General features: G+C 42.4%; 1 protein-coding gene across 2 annotated transcripts in view; it reads left to right on the plus strand.

Moving 5' to 3' along the window:
• Positions 1 to 16072, plus strand: part of DLGAP2 (DLG associated protein 2) — a 968326-nt gene that overhangs the window by 91250 nt on the left and 861004 nt on the right. The window contains exon 2 of one of the 2 annotated variants that reach the window (XM_063709014.1): positions 9709 to 9810. The exons of the other annotated variant lie outside the window; for it this stretch is intronic. Coding sequence (XP_063565084.1) covers positions 9796 to 9810 — 15 coding nt within the window. The 5' untranslated portion in view covers positions 9709 to 9795. The remainder of the gene's footprint in view (positions 1 to 9708; positions 9811 to 16072) is intronic. 2 annotated transcript variants of the gene reach the window in all.

Consider the following 16072-nt stretch of genomic DNA (forward strand, 5'->3'; position numbering starts at 1 on the left):
TGCAGGAGGTCCCTGCCTCCCAGCCTCTCGTGTACGGCTTCTCCCTTCTGCCGGCCCCGCCAGACTCTCAGCATCGACTCAGGAGTTTTTCCCAAGAGGAATGTAGAGTTGAAGAAAGGGTGGCTGCGTTGAGCGTGGGAGAAATCAGGTGTGGCATTTTGTGGCAAAGACAGTGTCATTAGAGAAGGTAGTTTTGAGAATGATTTCTTTTGCTGATAATGAGACGCCTATGACATTTCAATTAAATCTGTAATTATAGAGTAATATATTATAAACTAATCAAATAGATGAAATTATCAGCTACAGATCCTTGCATTTGGTGTACTGAGATTTAATCAAAGCTTTGATAAGGACGGGGATAACAGATTAGCAATCATACGGCATACAGGAGCTAAGTGTTTAAATGGGGTTGAGAAATGAGATCAAAATTACAACATTCAGCTTTGGAGCATGGGAGCAGCTGAATTCCAGGCACAATAGTGGTTATCCTAATGCACCCATAGTAAAATTCCTATTTAAGTATTTAGGTATTGATTAGATTAATAGTGCTTCTGAATACATTTATGAGTTTAAAACCTTTGGTAGAGAATCTCTGGTTCTCAAATGAGGAATGGTTGATGGCTGTGTGTTGTGTAAGTGACAAAACGTGATAATAGAACACATGTAATTTTTCATAATACCCCGGTATGCTTTGCCATAGCTGCTTCTTAGCTATAATAGAAGACTTTCTAAATTATATGTTATTTTCAATCAGTAATACCTTTCAACCAACAAAATGGAACATAAAATTGCTATATTTTCTTACCTTATTATGTGGTCAAGACAAAAAACATATTGTGATCTACAGTTTCTGTTATCTCATGGATATCCTAGTGGTTTATATTTCCTTTTAAAAAGGAAAAAAAAAACCCAAAATGCTGAGACATTTTGGGATTGTTAGTTACAGTATTTATGGATATAAATTAGGTGGGGGATATTTGATAAAGTGTTTATATTCGTATAAACACTTGTATTTTGTATTACAGAAAATATTATGTTGTGATTTAGAAGGTAGATTCTATAATGTCATCTTGTTTCTTTTTATTAGAAAAAGATGCCTCATGTGAAATAGAAACATGAACTCTGCTCTTCCTGGTACCCTTGAGGTGTGCGTGTCTTAGATTTCTTCAAACCTATTCTTTTATTTTCAAAACTGAGGAATAAACAGGAAGGTAAACTGATATGGAAATTATACAGTGTATTTTAAAGGATGTGAGGGCCTAGACACTCACTGATGCTGCTGGCTGAACCCTCCTCCAGGGGCCTGCTCTGCTGAACTTTTTGTCTCTAGCACAAAAGTGGGGGCATTTCCCTCTTCCCCCAGCTCTGCATTCCCAGGAGAGCCAAAGAATCTGGGGTTCCTTCTCCCTCCACTGACTGAGGCTGCACATTTCTCCAGCAGATAAACAGTGAGATGCCTGTTATCCTATGCAACAGCTACCTGCCTCTCAATGTTCTTCTGCCGAATGTTCTGGGGCCCCAGAAACAGGACTCCTGTCTGCACTCAGCGTGTAGTGATGAGGATGAATAGGTGATAAAAAGTACAGGACATCTAAAGGGAATCATCCCCTTAAAGGAGAAAACATACTGAATTTTAATTTTAATGGTGACCTCCTATTAAAATAAGCTTAAAGGAAGGACTGGAAAAGAACTCAGAAAAAGATCTAATGTGTCTTTGAAGGAAGGTTTCAGATTTCTTCTGTAAAATAAGAGCAGGATGCCATAAAAAAGGAAGAACTTTAGAATCACAATTTAGTTTCTTTTCCCATCAAAATCAGTAGAGGCAGTGAAAAGTAGAATAGACATTATAACACCTCAGTTTTGGTAACTGAGTTAAGCGACTGGCCCCAGGTTGTGTAGTGCATAAGATCAAATGGACACACTTGGCTCCAGATGCCATGTTTGCAACAGTAGTTTAGCTCTTAGAACATTTCTATTCATGTTCTGAGGATTTTACCTGAGTAATTCATTGAATCCTTACAAATAGCATATGAAGTAAGTCTTATTATTTTCATGTGCCCGTTAGGAAAGAGGCATGGAGACTTTATGTAACTATGTCCTGAGAATGTATTACTAGTAAGGGCTGGATCCCGGATTCAGACCCTGATTTGGATCCCATAAACCAATATGCTATGTGGAACACCTGTAAAACAAGAATAGGTGGTTTTGTAAAATGACCAATTAGAAATACTATGAACATTGGGAGGCAGGTGGATCACGAGGTCAGGAGATCGAGACCATCCTGGCTAACATGGTGAAACCCCGTCTCTACTAAAAATACAAAAAAAAAAAAAATTAACTGAGCATGGTGGCAGGTGCCTATAGTCCCAGCTACTCAGGAGGCTGAGGCGGGAGAATGGTGTGAACCTAGGAGGTGGAGCTGCAGTGAGCTGAGATCATGTTACACCACTCCAGCCTGGCAACAGAGCAAGACTCCGTCTCAAAAAAAAAAAAAAAAAGAAATACTATGAACATTATAGCCCTTGAAATGAAAACTTGGTAGATATTTATAGATCAGATATAGCTGAAGAAAACATTAATGAACTAGAAGATTAAGCTAAAGAAATTTCCTAGTGTTAAGCATAAAAAGAACATGAGAAAGCACAGTTAACGGAGTGGATATATCTGAAAAGCAAAAAAGTAGATCCATTAGAAGCTAAAGAAGGAGGTAATAGAAAGGGGGGTGTTGCAGTGCATGTGTGCTGCTACAACCAAATACTTGAGACTGGCTTCTTTATAAACAGCAGGAGTTTACTTCTGACAGTTCTGGAGGCCACAAGTCCAAAGTCAAAGTACAGGAGGCTTGGGGTCTGGTGAGGGCTGCTGTCTGATTGCAGGGTGGTGCCCTGTGTCTGTGTCCTCTGAAGGGAGGAGCACTGTGTCCTCACTTGGCGGAGGAGCAGAACACCCTGTTCCCTCAAGCCTTTTTAGGAGGGCCTTAGCCCATCTGTGGAGGCTTTGCCCTCATGACTTAAGTTTTAGCATGTGAATTTTGGAGACCTTTTCAGACCATCACAGTGGTCAATCAGTATTTGAGATTAAAATGGCAGATAATATCCCCAAATTGAGGGAAAATCCTTTCAGATGGATACGTTGTATCACCTGCTAAGCGGAAATAAAGATAAATTTAATATTCTGATATATCTCTGTAAAATTTCACTGTGTCCAGGATAACAACAAAATCCTAAACAACTTGGTAAAGAAAATATAAATTGGTTATAGATTGGTAAATAATCCCTTAACAATAATACTAGAAGAAGATATTTATTGAATGTCTTGAATTCTATCCCTAGTGTGTCTATCATTTGATACTGAGGGCAAATAAAGACATTTTCAGACTTGGCAAGTTAACAGAGGCCATATTGAAAGGAGGACAAGAGGATACAAAAGAAGAATACTTTGGAGCATGTGTTTTCATTCATCTCATTTTATCTCATTTCTTAGATGTAGTAATTGTTTTATAAATTTGGGAGCGTCAGTGTTAGGTACATATATATTTAGAATTGTGATATTTTCCTGTTGGACTACTCCTTTTATCAGTATATAATGCCCATCTTTGTCTTTTTAAAATGCTGTTGCTGTGAAGTTTGTTTTATCTGATATAAGAATAGTTACTCCTGCTTGCTTTTGATGTCCATTTGCATGGAATATTTCTTCCATCCCTTTATTTTAAGTTTATGTGAGTCCTTATGTGTTAGGTTAGTCTCTTGAAGACAGCAGAAACTTGGTTGGTGAATTCTTATTCATTCTACCATTCTGTATCTTTTAAGTGGAACATTTAGTACATTTACATTCAATGTTAGTATTGAGATATGAGATACTATTCCATTCATCATGGTATTTGTTGCCTGAATACCTTGGGTTTTTTTTTTCATTGCATTATTGTTACATGTAATAGGTCCTGTGAGATTTATGCTTTAAGGAGTTGTGTTTTGGTGTATTTCAAGGATTTGTTTCAAGATTTAGAGCTCCTTGTAGCAGTTCTTATAGTGCTGGCTTGGTAGTGGGGAATTCTCTCAGCATTTGTGTATCTGGAGAAGAGTGTATCTTTCCTTCATTTATGAAGCTTAGTATCACTGGATGCAAAATTCTTGGCTGGTAATTGTTTTGTTTAAGGAGGCTAAAAATAGTACCCCAGTGCCTTCTAGCTTGTAGGGTTCCTGCTGAGAAATCTGTTAATCTGATAGGTTTTCCTTTATAGGTTAGCTGATGCTTTTGCCTCCAGCTCTTAAAATTGTTTCCTTTGTCTTGACTTTGGATAACCTGATGACTGTGTGCCTAAGGTGATGATCTTTTTGTGATGAATTTCCCAGGTGTTCTTTGAGATTCTTCTATTTGGGTGTCTAGATCTCTAGTAAAAACAGGAAGTTTTCCTTGATTGTTCCCTCAAATATGTTTTCCAAATGGTTAGATTTCTCTTCTTCCCTGGAAACAATTATTCTTAGGTTTGGACATTTAACACAGTCCCAAACTTCTTAGAGGCTTTGTTCATAGTGAGTGGATCACAAGGTCAGGAGATCGAGACCATCCTGACTAACACGGTGAAACCCTGTCTCTACTAAAAATACAACAAAATTAGCCTGGTGCGGTGGTGGGCGCCTGTAGTCCCAGCTCCTCAGGAGGCTGAGGCAGGAGAATGGTGTGAACCTGGGAGGCGGGGCTTTCAGTGAGCCAAGATCGCGCCGCTGCATTCCAGCCTGGGAGACACAGCGAGACTCCGTCTCAAAAAAAAAAAAAGAAAGTTATCTTTTCTTTGTCTTTGATGGGCTGGGTTAATTTGAAAGCCTTGTCTTAAGCTCTCAAGTTCTTTCTTCAGTTTGTTCTATTCTATTGCTGAGACTTTCCAGTGCATTTTGCATTTCTCTAAGTTTGACCTTGATTTCCAGAAGTTATCATTATTTTTTATTTATGCTATCTATTTCACTGAAGAAGGTTTCTTTCATATCCTGTATTATGTTTCTTCATTTCCTTAAGTTGGACTTCACCTTTCTCTGCTGCCTCCTTGATTAGCTTAATAATTGACCTGAATTATTTTTCTGGCAATTCAGAGATTTCTTCTTGGTTTGGATCCATTGCTGGTGAGGGAATATGATCTTTTGGGGGTGGTAAATAACCTTGTTTTATCCTGTTACCAGAATTGTTTTTCTGGTTCCTTCTCATTTGGGTAGACTACATCAGAGGGAAGATCTGGGATTCAAGGGCTGCTGTTCAGACTCTTTTCTCCCACGGGGTGCTCCCTTGAGGTGGTGTTCTCCCCCTTCCCTTAGGTATGTGGCTTCCTGAGAACCAAACTGTAGTGATTGTTTTTGCTCTTCTGGGTCCAGCCACCTGGTGGAGCTACCAGGCTCTGAGCTGGTGCTGGGGGTGTCTGCAGAGTCCTGTGATGTGATTTTTGTCTTAAAGTCTTGCAGATGTGAATACCAGCACCTGCTCCGGCGGAGGGGGCAGGGGAATGAAATGGACTCTGTGAGGGTCCTTGGTTGTGTTTTTCTTTAGTGTGATGGTTGGCCTCCAGCCAGGAGGTGGTGCTTTCAAGAGTGCATCAGCTGTGGTCCCATAGGGAGGAAGCAAACTTGACCTAGGGTCACCTGGTTAAATATTCAGGTTTCTCGGGCAGTGGGCAGGGCCATAGAGCTCCCAAGATATTATGACCTTTGTTTCAGCTACCAGGGTGGGTAGAGAAAGACCACCAGGTGAGGGGCAGGGACAGGCATGTCTGAGCTCAGACTCTCCTTGGGTGGGGCTGGCTGCAGCTGCTGTGGGGGATGGACATGTGGTTTCCAGGCCAATGGAGTTATAGTCCCAGGGGGATTATGGCTGCCTCTGCTGAGTCACACAGGTCACTAGGGAAGTGGCGGAAAGTTGTCAGTGACAGACCTCACCCCACTCCCACGCAGCCCACTGTCCTAAAGGTTGGTCTCACTCCCACCGTGCCCCACCAACAGTACCGAGTCTATTTCCAGGCAGCCAGTAACCCCCTGAGAATTTTCCCTGGAACTTTCCCTGGACCACAAACCTCCCCATTCAGAAAGCTCAGACTCACGGTTTTTCTGCATTTCAGGGAGCCTGCAGCACTGATCTAGTTCCTTCCAAGGGTCTGTGGATTCTCTTGGCTTTCCTAGTATGTTCCTGCCGTAGTTCTTGGGGCAAAAGTTAATGACGTGAGTCTCTACGTGCTGCTCTGTACATCCGAGTGGGAGCTGCAAGTTAGTCCTGCCTCCTATCTGTCATCTTAATCCTCTCTGGTGTTTAAAAGAACATGTGCAAACTGTGCTGAGAATAGGAAACTAGTGGCAAGATTTATAAAGAAAATAAAGAGAAAATTCAAGAGTATACAGTTAGTGAAAAATGTTATAGAATCATAAAGTTAGAAGAAATAGAAGATGATCTGTAGAAATTTTTGCTGAGAAATTTGAAAATCAAGATAAATGATTTGTTTTCTTGGTGACTATAAATGATATAAATTGATTCAACAAAACTTAGAAAAATTTAATGGAGCAGTAACCATGGAAAAACTAAAAATTTTCATAGATGTCTTTTTACAAGAGGAACTGGCTCAGATATTTTATAGGTAAATTCTATAAAACCTTGTAGGAAATGATCATTTTATGTTATCTCAGACTAATAAGCATCACTCTCATTTAATGACTGAATCCAGAATTTGATAAGTATCGCAGAAAAGGGCTGACCATATTTAAGAATATATAAATTTCCTACCCAAAATGTTAGCCAATTGAATCTAGTTAGATGTTAAGTATGAGCATAAGCTTTGCCTCATAAGTGCAATGTTATTTTAATAATAGTATCCCTATGTAGTAATGCATAAGATAAGGATATTTAAAAAACCCCTCGTGACTATATCAATAGATATCGTAGGACCTTTAAGCAACATAGCAGCCGCCTGTGATAGAAATTCTAAGTGAAAGAGAAATGGCAGGAAACTTCCGTGAAACAGATCAAGATATGATCAGAGACTCAACAGGCACAGGAGTAAGTGGTAAAATGCTAAAGTATGGAGCAAAGCGGCAATGCCACAGTTATTACTATTATTCCATTTATTCTGAAGTCTCTATTATCTTGGGGAAATATATGAGAAAAGATATTGGGAATCAAGAGACTTATTTTCATTGGAAAATGATAAAGACTATACAAAATCCGTTAGATAGTTAGTAACGTTGGACATGGAGAACAAATATGAGATCAATGAATGAAAATTATTAACTGTACTGTGCATGACAGAGTAGTGGAAAAGTGGGCGCATCCTCAGAAAGAATAAGCCTCACAAAATATATTGGAATGAAACAGGAATGTGTAAGATTTTTAGGAAAAACAATGAAACACCTGGGAGGTACGTAAAACATCACCAAGTACTTGGTGTGGAGTGGTGCTTGCGTGGCCGACTCGGCATAGAAATGTGTCACTTCATGGAAGTGGTGATGGTGGATTATATCATTTCCATGGGAACCCTTTCCTGTTTGGATTGGTCATGAAGGTGGGAATAGGGGAGTGGATTACGTGGTAATGAAGGTAACCTATAAGAACAAATTCACAAGATTGTTCAATAAGGTGTGTTAGAGAAAAATATGAACCATGAGAGTTCTTGTCTACTAAGAGAAACACACTAGTGCTGTAGGAGATAAATCAATCTGTGGAACAAACTGTTTTATGTGGGTAACATTTTCAAGTTAGTCAGGAAAATATGGATTCTTCAGTAAATTTGTTGGGATAATTGGTTATCCACTGGAGAAAAAATTCATTTCCATCTCGTAACTCAACAAAGTTTTAAACATGTTAAATATGTAATCATTAAAGATAGTTACAGAAAGTCTAACAGAAAATTTAGTACAGTATGTTTTTTAAATTGTAGAATTGGGAAGATCTTTTAAATCACAGAAACAGTGAAGGAAGGAACTGATAGATTTGGACATATGCATATGAAACCCTTCTAAACTGTTGAAAGATGTCATTAATGGGGCTAATAGGCGAATGACAAACTGAAAAAACATTTGCAATGTGTAGAATAGATAAGCATCTGGCATATGTAAAGAGTTCCTCGAAAGCAATGAAAAATTTATCCCCCAAAAGAAAAAAACTAAGAAACACTTTACACAGAAATTTGTTTGCTCAATAACCATGTTAAAAGGTCCCCAGACTCTAGGAAAACAGTGAGAAACTATTTTTTTCCACCAGAGGCAAAAGCAAGAAGATTGTTGATACGTGACAATGTAAATGGAAACCAATGTTTTAGTAGCATTTTGGGCTCATGTGCATATCCTTTGACTCAGTAATTCTGTCTAGAAACCTATTCTGCATAAACTGACATAATGAGAAGCATTAAAAAATGTATGCAGAATTCTTAGGAAATGGGAAAATTGGAGACAACCTAAATACTCAAGAGTAAGGGATTTGTGGGGCTAAAATAATTGTGATTGTTTCATGCCAGGAAGATGTAGTTCTGTGTGTACCCATAGGGAGGAATGTTGATATATTAGTAGGAAGTGGATAAGGCTCCTTGAAGAGCAGAATGTGAATTCTAGAACGGTGGAGAGTTGAACAGTAAGTGTCTGGAAATGAACAGGCAATTTAGACTGACAGTCACAGAAAGCGTACGTTAACTGGTTACAGGAAACCAACGGTTGATTTTCAGTTTGTTTATTATTTTGTAATGAATATTTCCCAAATGTGCTTGCTACAATAAAAGTCAGCTAATTTTCTTACCTTATTAGAATTTTACATTTGAAAGTATTTACATGGCATTAACTAACTAATCATCAGACAGATGTTTGGTCAGAGATTCTGGTGACAACAAAGTTTCAGCAGGTAGCAGGCAATGTTCAGCAGCCCTGACCTTCAGGAAAGTTAATATAACATGATCATAGTTTTTAAGGCTATATAAAGTGTATGTAGGAGAGTGTTTTGCAATCACCAGCTCAGTGAGAAGAAAAGACTGGCATATCTTTCCAGTGTAACTTTATAAACCTAATAAGTCTTAAAAAAACACAAGTGTTCGTACTTCCTCCGATTCATTTCTGGCGGGGAATAATAATTTCATGCATTAGTATGCCATGGAAAAAATGAGCTGGGAATTTTGTAGTTTATCAAAAATACATATATTAGCACCTTCTTTTTAAAAACATGCTACACTGAATTTCATCTGAGTACATAGCATTTCTGTCTCCTGGAAAGAAAATGATCAATTATTAATGTTCTCTGGTACTGCTTTTTTGTTTCTTGGAATCTGTTTGGTTCTTTGCAGAACTGGACTAAGTTCACAGATACCTATTTTTCATCAAATTACATAAGGAATCATCATAATTGCTGATTTAAAGTATGGTTTTATTATTTCTCTTTGGTTCAATATTTCAAAATGGTTAAATGTACATCATTATCGTTTCAAATCCTGCTTTAGAATGGAAATAGTAGTTTCCACGTTCATACATCCTGGATCCACTCACACAGCGTGCCATTCCACGGTCTGGTGTACAAACACTAGGTGGTGATTTTTATATACACTTTCTGTGCCTACTTCTTCTTGCCATATTGCTCTTTTCAGCTGATTAATTATTGCTTAGTCTCACTTTTTAATGTACATTCCATTTTTTTCCCCATAGGGGAGGTTATTTACCCTTTTTATCACATTTTCCCCATCTCTATCCGTTCCTCACCTAGGCTTTCTCGCCATCCGAGGCTTGGCCCTAGCCCTGCGCGGCTTCCCTCACGGCTGCGAACCCTCTGCCTGCGCCCAGCCCAGCCACAATGGGGACTGCTCAGGTACAGTGTGATATCGCTCTTGCTTCCTGTGTGTGTCCGTCTTGCGGTCCTTACCCAGCATTTGCTTACTGCCTGCTGTGATGGGTGCTCCACCCGGGGAGGGGGCACAGGGATGACGGGGGCCTGGCCAGGCGCAGGCTACCTGGAAGGAAACAGGCAGCCAGGTATGGTAAGGCCGGGGGTGAGTGTTCCTGGGGCAGAAGCAAGAGAGGCTGCGGACACTGTCCACAGCTTCAGCTGGATGTTTCTCTGTTCAAACAGAGCTGTGTTTAAAAACTTCTCATGCGCACAGTGTTTCTGCTGTTATCACTGGCAGTGGTGAGAGAATGTTGAGAAATTCGGGAGGCCTGACAGAGAGTAGGAGCAGGGCCACGTCACTGCGTGTGCTCCGAATGAATCTGTGCATTCACCAAGTGTACGTGTGACTGCAAACTGTCCCCAAATACTGCCAGAATGGAGCTTTTCAAATAGCAGTCTGAACTATTTTCCAGTGGCTTTCGAAGAGCTTTCCTGTGGAAGCTGGTGGTGTGTGGGGAAACAGGAGTGCACGTCCACAGGCCTGGGCGTGGTGAGACGGGACACAGTCTTTGGACAACAACATCCTGGGGCTGTGGACGCCACAGTGACCACAGCTGGGTGCTGCAGGGACTGTCCAGAGGGCCATGCCCACCTCTTGCAGTCCTCAGTCCCACAAAGAGCAGATTCGAGAGGAGGGTTTTGTCAGTTTACCTGCCCCAGTGCCAGTGGGTGAAGCACACAGTCACGGAGACGGCATTTCACGAGATTTGTCAAAGGGAAGAGAGGATTATTTCTTATTTCTTATTCCAGAGGTGCTTTGCACTGATGCAAAGGTCTAAATTTCAGGGGGGGCCATGTTGCTGCCACTGCCCTGTCATCTCCTTCTGTTTCTTTCCTTCTTTTACGTCTCACTTGGTGGCAGCTTCACACGTTCTGGCTCAGAGTTCTGATACTTTCTCTACCCACTTGGTGGCCTCAGAAGATGGTGTTGACTTCAGGCTGCCAGACCAGGTTGCCACCTCAGGAACAGGCAGCTCTTGTTCTGGCATTTCGGGAGCTCTGTGTACAGCTTCTGAGGAGTTGTAAGGCGAGCTTGAATTCATTATTATTATTATTATTTTTGATATCTGCTTTCCCCCCTGATCAGAAAAGACAGTCCACAGTACGCTTGTCAACTCTCCATTGAAACTCCCTGTAACCAGCAAGGGGCAATTGCTTATTTGTCCTGTGAATTAGTTAGGGTGCTTAATTGCAAAGAAAAGACTCACTCTGGTGTGTTTAAGCAGAAGATAACTTGTTAAAAAGGAAATCAGGCATCCCATAGAGCCTTGACTTCCATCAGCTCCAGCAGCGGGGGGCTCAGCAGGAGACCCCCAAGAGCTCTGCACAGACCCCTTCCTGGGACACGCACCCCAGCAGGGATGTGTGGGTGTCAGGATATAGCTATGGCGCCTGCCTCCAGCTGCCAGAGATGTTGATTGAAACGTTTTTGTTGTTGATGTTTGTCGTCGTTTTGTCTTGCACTTTGGGAAGTGGTCATTCGCAGCACGGGGAGCTGTCAGAAGTGCAGGGAGGCCATTCGGGAGCCCGGGCAGCCAGGACGGGGGAGGTCAAGAGTCTGCGGCCTGGGTCCATCCACCCAGGCTGTCCTCTCGTTCTCTTGTTGTGCGATGACAATGGCAGCGCCCGTGAGACACAGCTATCCCTTATACGATGGAATCCCACTTAGCTTTATCCCAAACGGGAAGTTGCAATCACATTTGTCACGTCCCCTAACTCCGAAAGGGTCCTGGGACAACGTTTCTTCTTCTTTTTTTCCTTCTTCCTCCTCCTCTTCCTTTTTCCTTCTTCTTTCTCTCTTCTTCTTTTCTCCCTCTGTCACTCAGGCTGGAATGCAGTGGTACCATCATGGCTCACTGCAGCCTCAACCTCCTGGGCTCAGGTGATCCTCCCATCTCAGCCTCCTGAGTAGCTGGGCCTATAAGTACTTGCCACCATGCCTGGCTAATTTTTGTATTTTTTTGTAGAGATGGGGTTTTGCCATGTTGCCCAGGCTGGTCTTGCACTCCTGGGCTCAAGCGATGTCTTTGTCTCGGCCTCCCACAGTGCTGGGATTGCAGGCATGAGCCCACCATGCCCGGGCACATTCCTTCTTCTTTCTCTGGTTCAGCACAGCCCCTCTTGATTTAGATGCTGCCAGGGTTCCCTGCAGGAAATGAGGGAGCGCTTTGGCTTACTTTTCCTATATAAATATCTGCATGACACAGCAGTGTTACGGGCAGCTTTTATGGTTTGAGGACCCAGTGTTTGTGACTCCTGTTCCCACCCCCACCTGTGTTCCCCTTGTCCTGGCCCCAGTCCTGGCTCCGGGAGCTTCCCCTCTGGTGAAGATGAGTGCTGACCTCCTGGTGGTTCCGCCTGTTTGGGTTCACTGGGGTCACTGCCATCCTCTGCAAGCTTTGTCTGGTAAGTGTGGTAGTGCTAGCGATTCAGAGGACCCAGGATCCAGACATGCTGCCCTCATCAGCAGCAATAGAGGCTCTCCTGCACTCCAGGGATGTGGTCACACCCACTTCCTTTCTGCCCACTGGTCTGGTGGCACAGGCAGCTCAGCCTCCAGCCGCAATTCACTGGAGCACCCCGCATTGTCCCCTGGCATCTCACTCCCTGAGGGGCCATGGAAGCCGCAGGGCATCAGGGGATAGGAGACAGAGATTTTGAGAGGGGCCGCCCCACCTCCGTGGCAGTCTTTGGAGCGATTTCTTCTGGCTGCAGGACAAGCAGCACCCTGTGTTGGCTGCAGGTGCGAGTAAGATATGCACCACATCCTGCAGGAGCCGGCTTGAGAAACCCCCCAGAACTCACTGCAGACCCTGCCAGAGGAGGGCTCTTCCTCTGCCCTCACTGTCCCCAAAATGACCCCACAGAACCATCTGCAGGGTCTCTGCTACCGTACGGCTGTCAGGATACATACATGCCCTGGACGCCTGAGACCCACGTGCCTGTGGTTCAGCCACACAGCTGCTGGATCAGGTTGTGCTGTTAGATTCTAGCTTGGGAGGGTGGAGCTTTCTGTGGGAAACTGTACACCTTTAGGATGAACAGGCACCACAGTTAGGATTTGGGATCAGAGAGTTCTCTGTTGTGGGCTTTCCTGGGTGTGGAGGCTGTTCCACAGCACCTGGCCTCTGCCCGGAGGCAGCCCCACTTCCTTCCAGCGGTGAGTGCCAGGCAGTCTTCAGCACCACCAAGTCCTGTGGGCAAAGCATTCGCCACCCACTGAGAAACTTTGTTAGCATGAAGTTCATCTTGTTCCCTTATTATCTCTAACGACATCATCCCTCTCATTCCAGATGTTGCTAATTTGGGTCTTCTCGCTGTTCTTCCTCTTCAGTCTGAAGTTTATCCATTTTATTGATTTTATCAATGAACCAGATTTTGGTCTCATTGATTTTCTTTTTTAAAAATTTTTAATTATTGTGGGTACATACTAGGTGTATTTATTTATGGGCTACTTGGGATATTTTGATACAGGCATGCACTTCAAAATAATCACATCAGGATGAAAAAGGTATCTATCACCTCAAGCACTTATCTTTACTTTGTGTTATAAACAATCAATTATACTCTTTTAGTTATTTTAGAACATACAAGAAGTTGTTGACTGTAGTCACCCTGATGTGGCATCAAATACTAGATTGTATTCATTCTATCTGACTATATTTTTATACGCATTAACCAGCCTTTCTTACCCTCCACTACCCTGGTAACCATCCTTCTGCTCTATTTGCATGAGTTCAGGGTTTTAATTTTTGCTCCCACAAATAATTGAGAACATGCTGTGTTTATCTTTCTGTGCCCAGCTTATTTCACATAACACAATCAACTCCAGTTCCATCAATATTGTTGCAAATGACAGGATCTCATTCTTTTTTATGGTTGCATAGTTCTCCACTGTGTACGTGCACCACATTTTCTTTATCCATTTGTCTGTGGACGGACACTTAGGTGGATTCCAGATCTTGGCTGTTGTAAACAGAGCTGCAGTCAACATGAGCATGCAGATACCTCTTTGATGTCCTGATTTCCTTCCTTTTGGCTTGGTTTTATTGATTTTCATTGTTGTGTTTATGTTCCCTGCTTCACTCATGTCTGTCTTGGTCTTTATTATTTCCTTCCTTTCATTCACTTTGGTTTTAATTTGCTCTTCTTTTTCAGGTTTTTTGAAGGTCAAAGCTGAGGTCAGCGATGTGAGACTTTTTTCCCACAGGCATTTAGTGTTATAGAATTTCCCTGTGAATTTTCACCTTTTTGGGTGCTGGGTATTTTGTGTTTCTGTGACATTCTTGGGAAGTAGTTGTTTTGCTGAGCAGAATTAGCTGGGAGCCCTGCCTTCTGCCTGTGGCTGCAGCCTGGTGTCTCCAGGGGCCCGCGCCGCCTCTCACAGCCTTCTCTGCCTGTCTGTGCTTCACTCGGTCATGCTGACGTGTCTCTTCTGCTGCTCGAGGGACCTCAGTGCTGTGTTTCGTTGGTGGCCTATGTGTTCCTGTGTCCCAGCTACGTTTGGGATTTCTTCTTAGACCTTTGTCATTTATGTGGATTTGAGGAAGGAGAGAGAAGCTTAGAGGTGTCCTCATTTTCCAGCCTCGCACCAGTCTTTCTCGTGAATGTTTTTGTAGAAACATCCAGTCTTTCCATTCTCTCTCACGAGAGGAGGTGTTTCAGAACTACAGAAGGGCTTGCCCCATATCCACGGAGATGTTTGCTGTTTCCCCTTATGGCAGTGGTTCTCAAACGGGGGCAGTTTTGTCCCCGGGGACATTTGGCAATGTGGGGAGACATTTTTGGTCACACAGTTGGAGGGTGTTTACTTCCAGCATCTGATGGGTCATGGTGGGGGGGGATGCCACAGAGCATCCTACAGGGCCTGGACAGCGCCACAGCCAAGAATCATCCAGACCAAAATGCTGAAAAGGCTTCATTTGTATTACCTAACCTATAAAACTTAGGTATCTTCTGGAGTGTGAATAAGAAGGAGAAGGAGATAATATAACCTTGATATAGAACCGTTTGTCTTCAATGTGAGGATTTTTCATGGGTGTTCTTAGGGCATTGAATGGTAGCAGACTTGCATGCAAATTCATTTAAATGGATTATTTTTAAAATACACATTTGGACTTTCAGGAATAACAATCACATGTCTTTGAGACAACCCACTGAACTTACTCAAACGGTTATTTCAATGATATGATAGTTCAGTGTAAATAATTGCGTGTATAACCCTTTCTTCGGTAATTATTGCAATTGCAATCTTCATGCAGAACTTAGAACAGTATTTACGTTTCTGTTGTGCTTAGACAAGCATAGGAATGACTGCATTTTCATATTTTGTCTCATTGGAAATAAGATAAATGGTAGCATGAATTCTTAGCATTAGTTCTGGGTCAACCCACAATAATTCTGAATGTAGAAATCTAATTTATTTTGCAAAAGAAAATTCTCTTTTGTCCAGGTAACTGAATAGATCTATGTTGCTCAGAGACAAAGACTATGTGGAAAAGAAACTGAGGACACATTTATTATCAGGCGACCTGCCCCGATAATCACGTAGGTTCTTTTCTATTTTCCTAAGCGTTGGCTGGCTTGAGAAATAAAAGGACAGAGTACAAAAGAGAGAAATTTTAAAGCTGGGCGTCCAGGGGAGACATCACACGTTGGTAGGATCCATGATGCCCCACAAACCACAAAAACCGGCAAGTCTTTATTAGGGATTTTCAAAAGGGGAGGGAGTATACGAATAGGTGTCGGTGACAGACATCAAGTACTTAACAGGGTAATAGAATATCACAAGGCAAGTGGAGGCAGGGCGAGATCACAGGACCACAGGACCGAAGCGAAATTAAAATTGCTAATGAAGTTTTGGGCACCACTGTCATTGATAACATCTTATCAGGAGACAGGGTTTTGAGATCAACTGGTCTGACCAAAATTTATTAGGCAGGAATTTCCTCTTCCTAATAAGCCTGGGAGCGCTATGGGAGACTGGAGTTTATTTCACCCCTGCAGTCTCGACCATAAGAGACAGGTACGCCCCGGGGGGGCCAGTTCAGAGACCTACCCCTAGGCGCGCATTCTCTTTCTCAGGGACCTTCCATGCTGAGAAAAGGAATTCAGCGATATTTCTCCCATTTGCTTTTGAAAGAAGAGAAATATGGCTCTGTTCTGCCTGGCTCACTGGTGGTCA

This window comes from Gorilla gorilla, chromosome 7 (assembly GCF_029281585.2).
Source record: "Gorilla gorilla gorilla isolate KB3781 chromosome 7, NHGRI_mGorGor1-v2.1_pri, whole genome shotgun sequence".
Taxonomy (NCBI): Eukaryota; Metazoa; Chordata; class Mammalia; order Primates; family Hominidae; genus Gorilla; species Gorilla gorilla.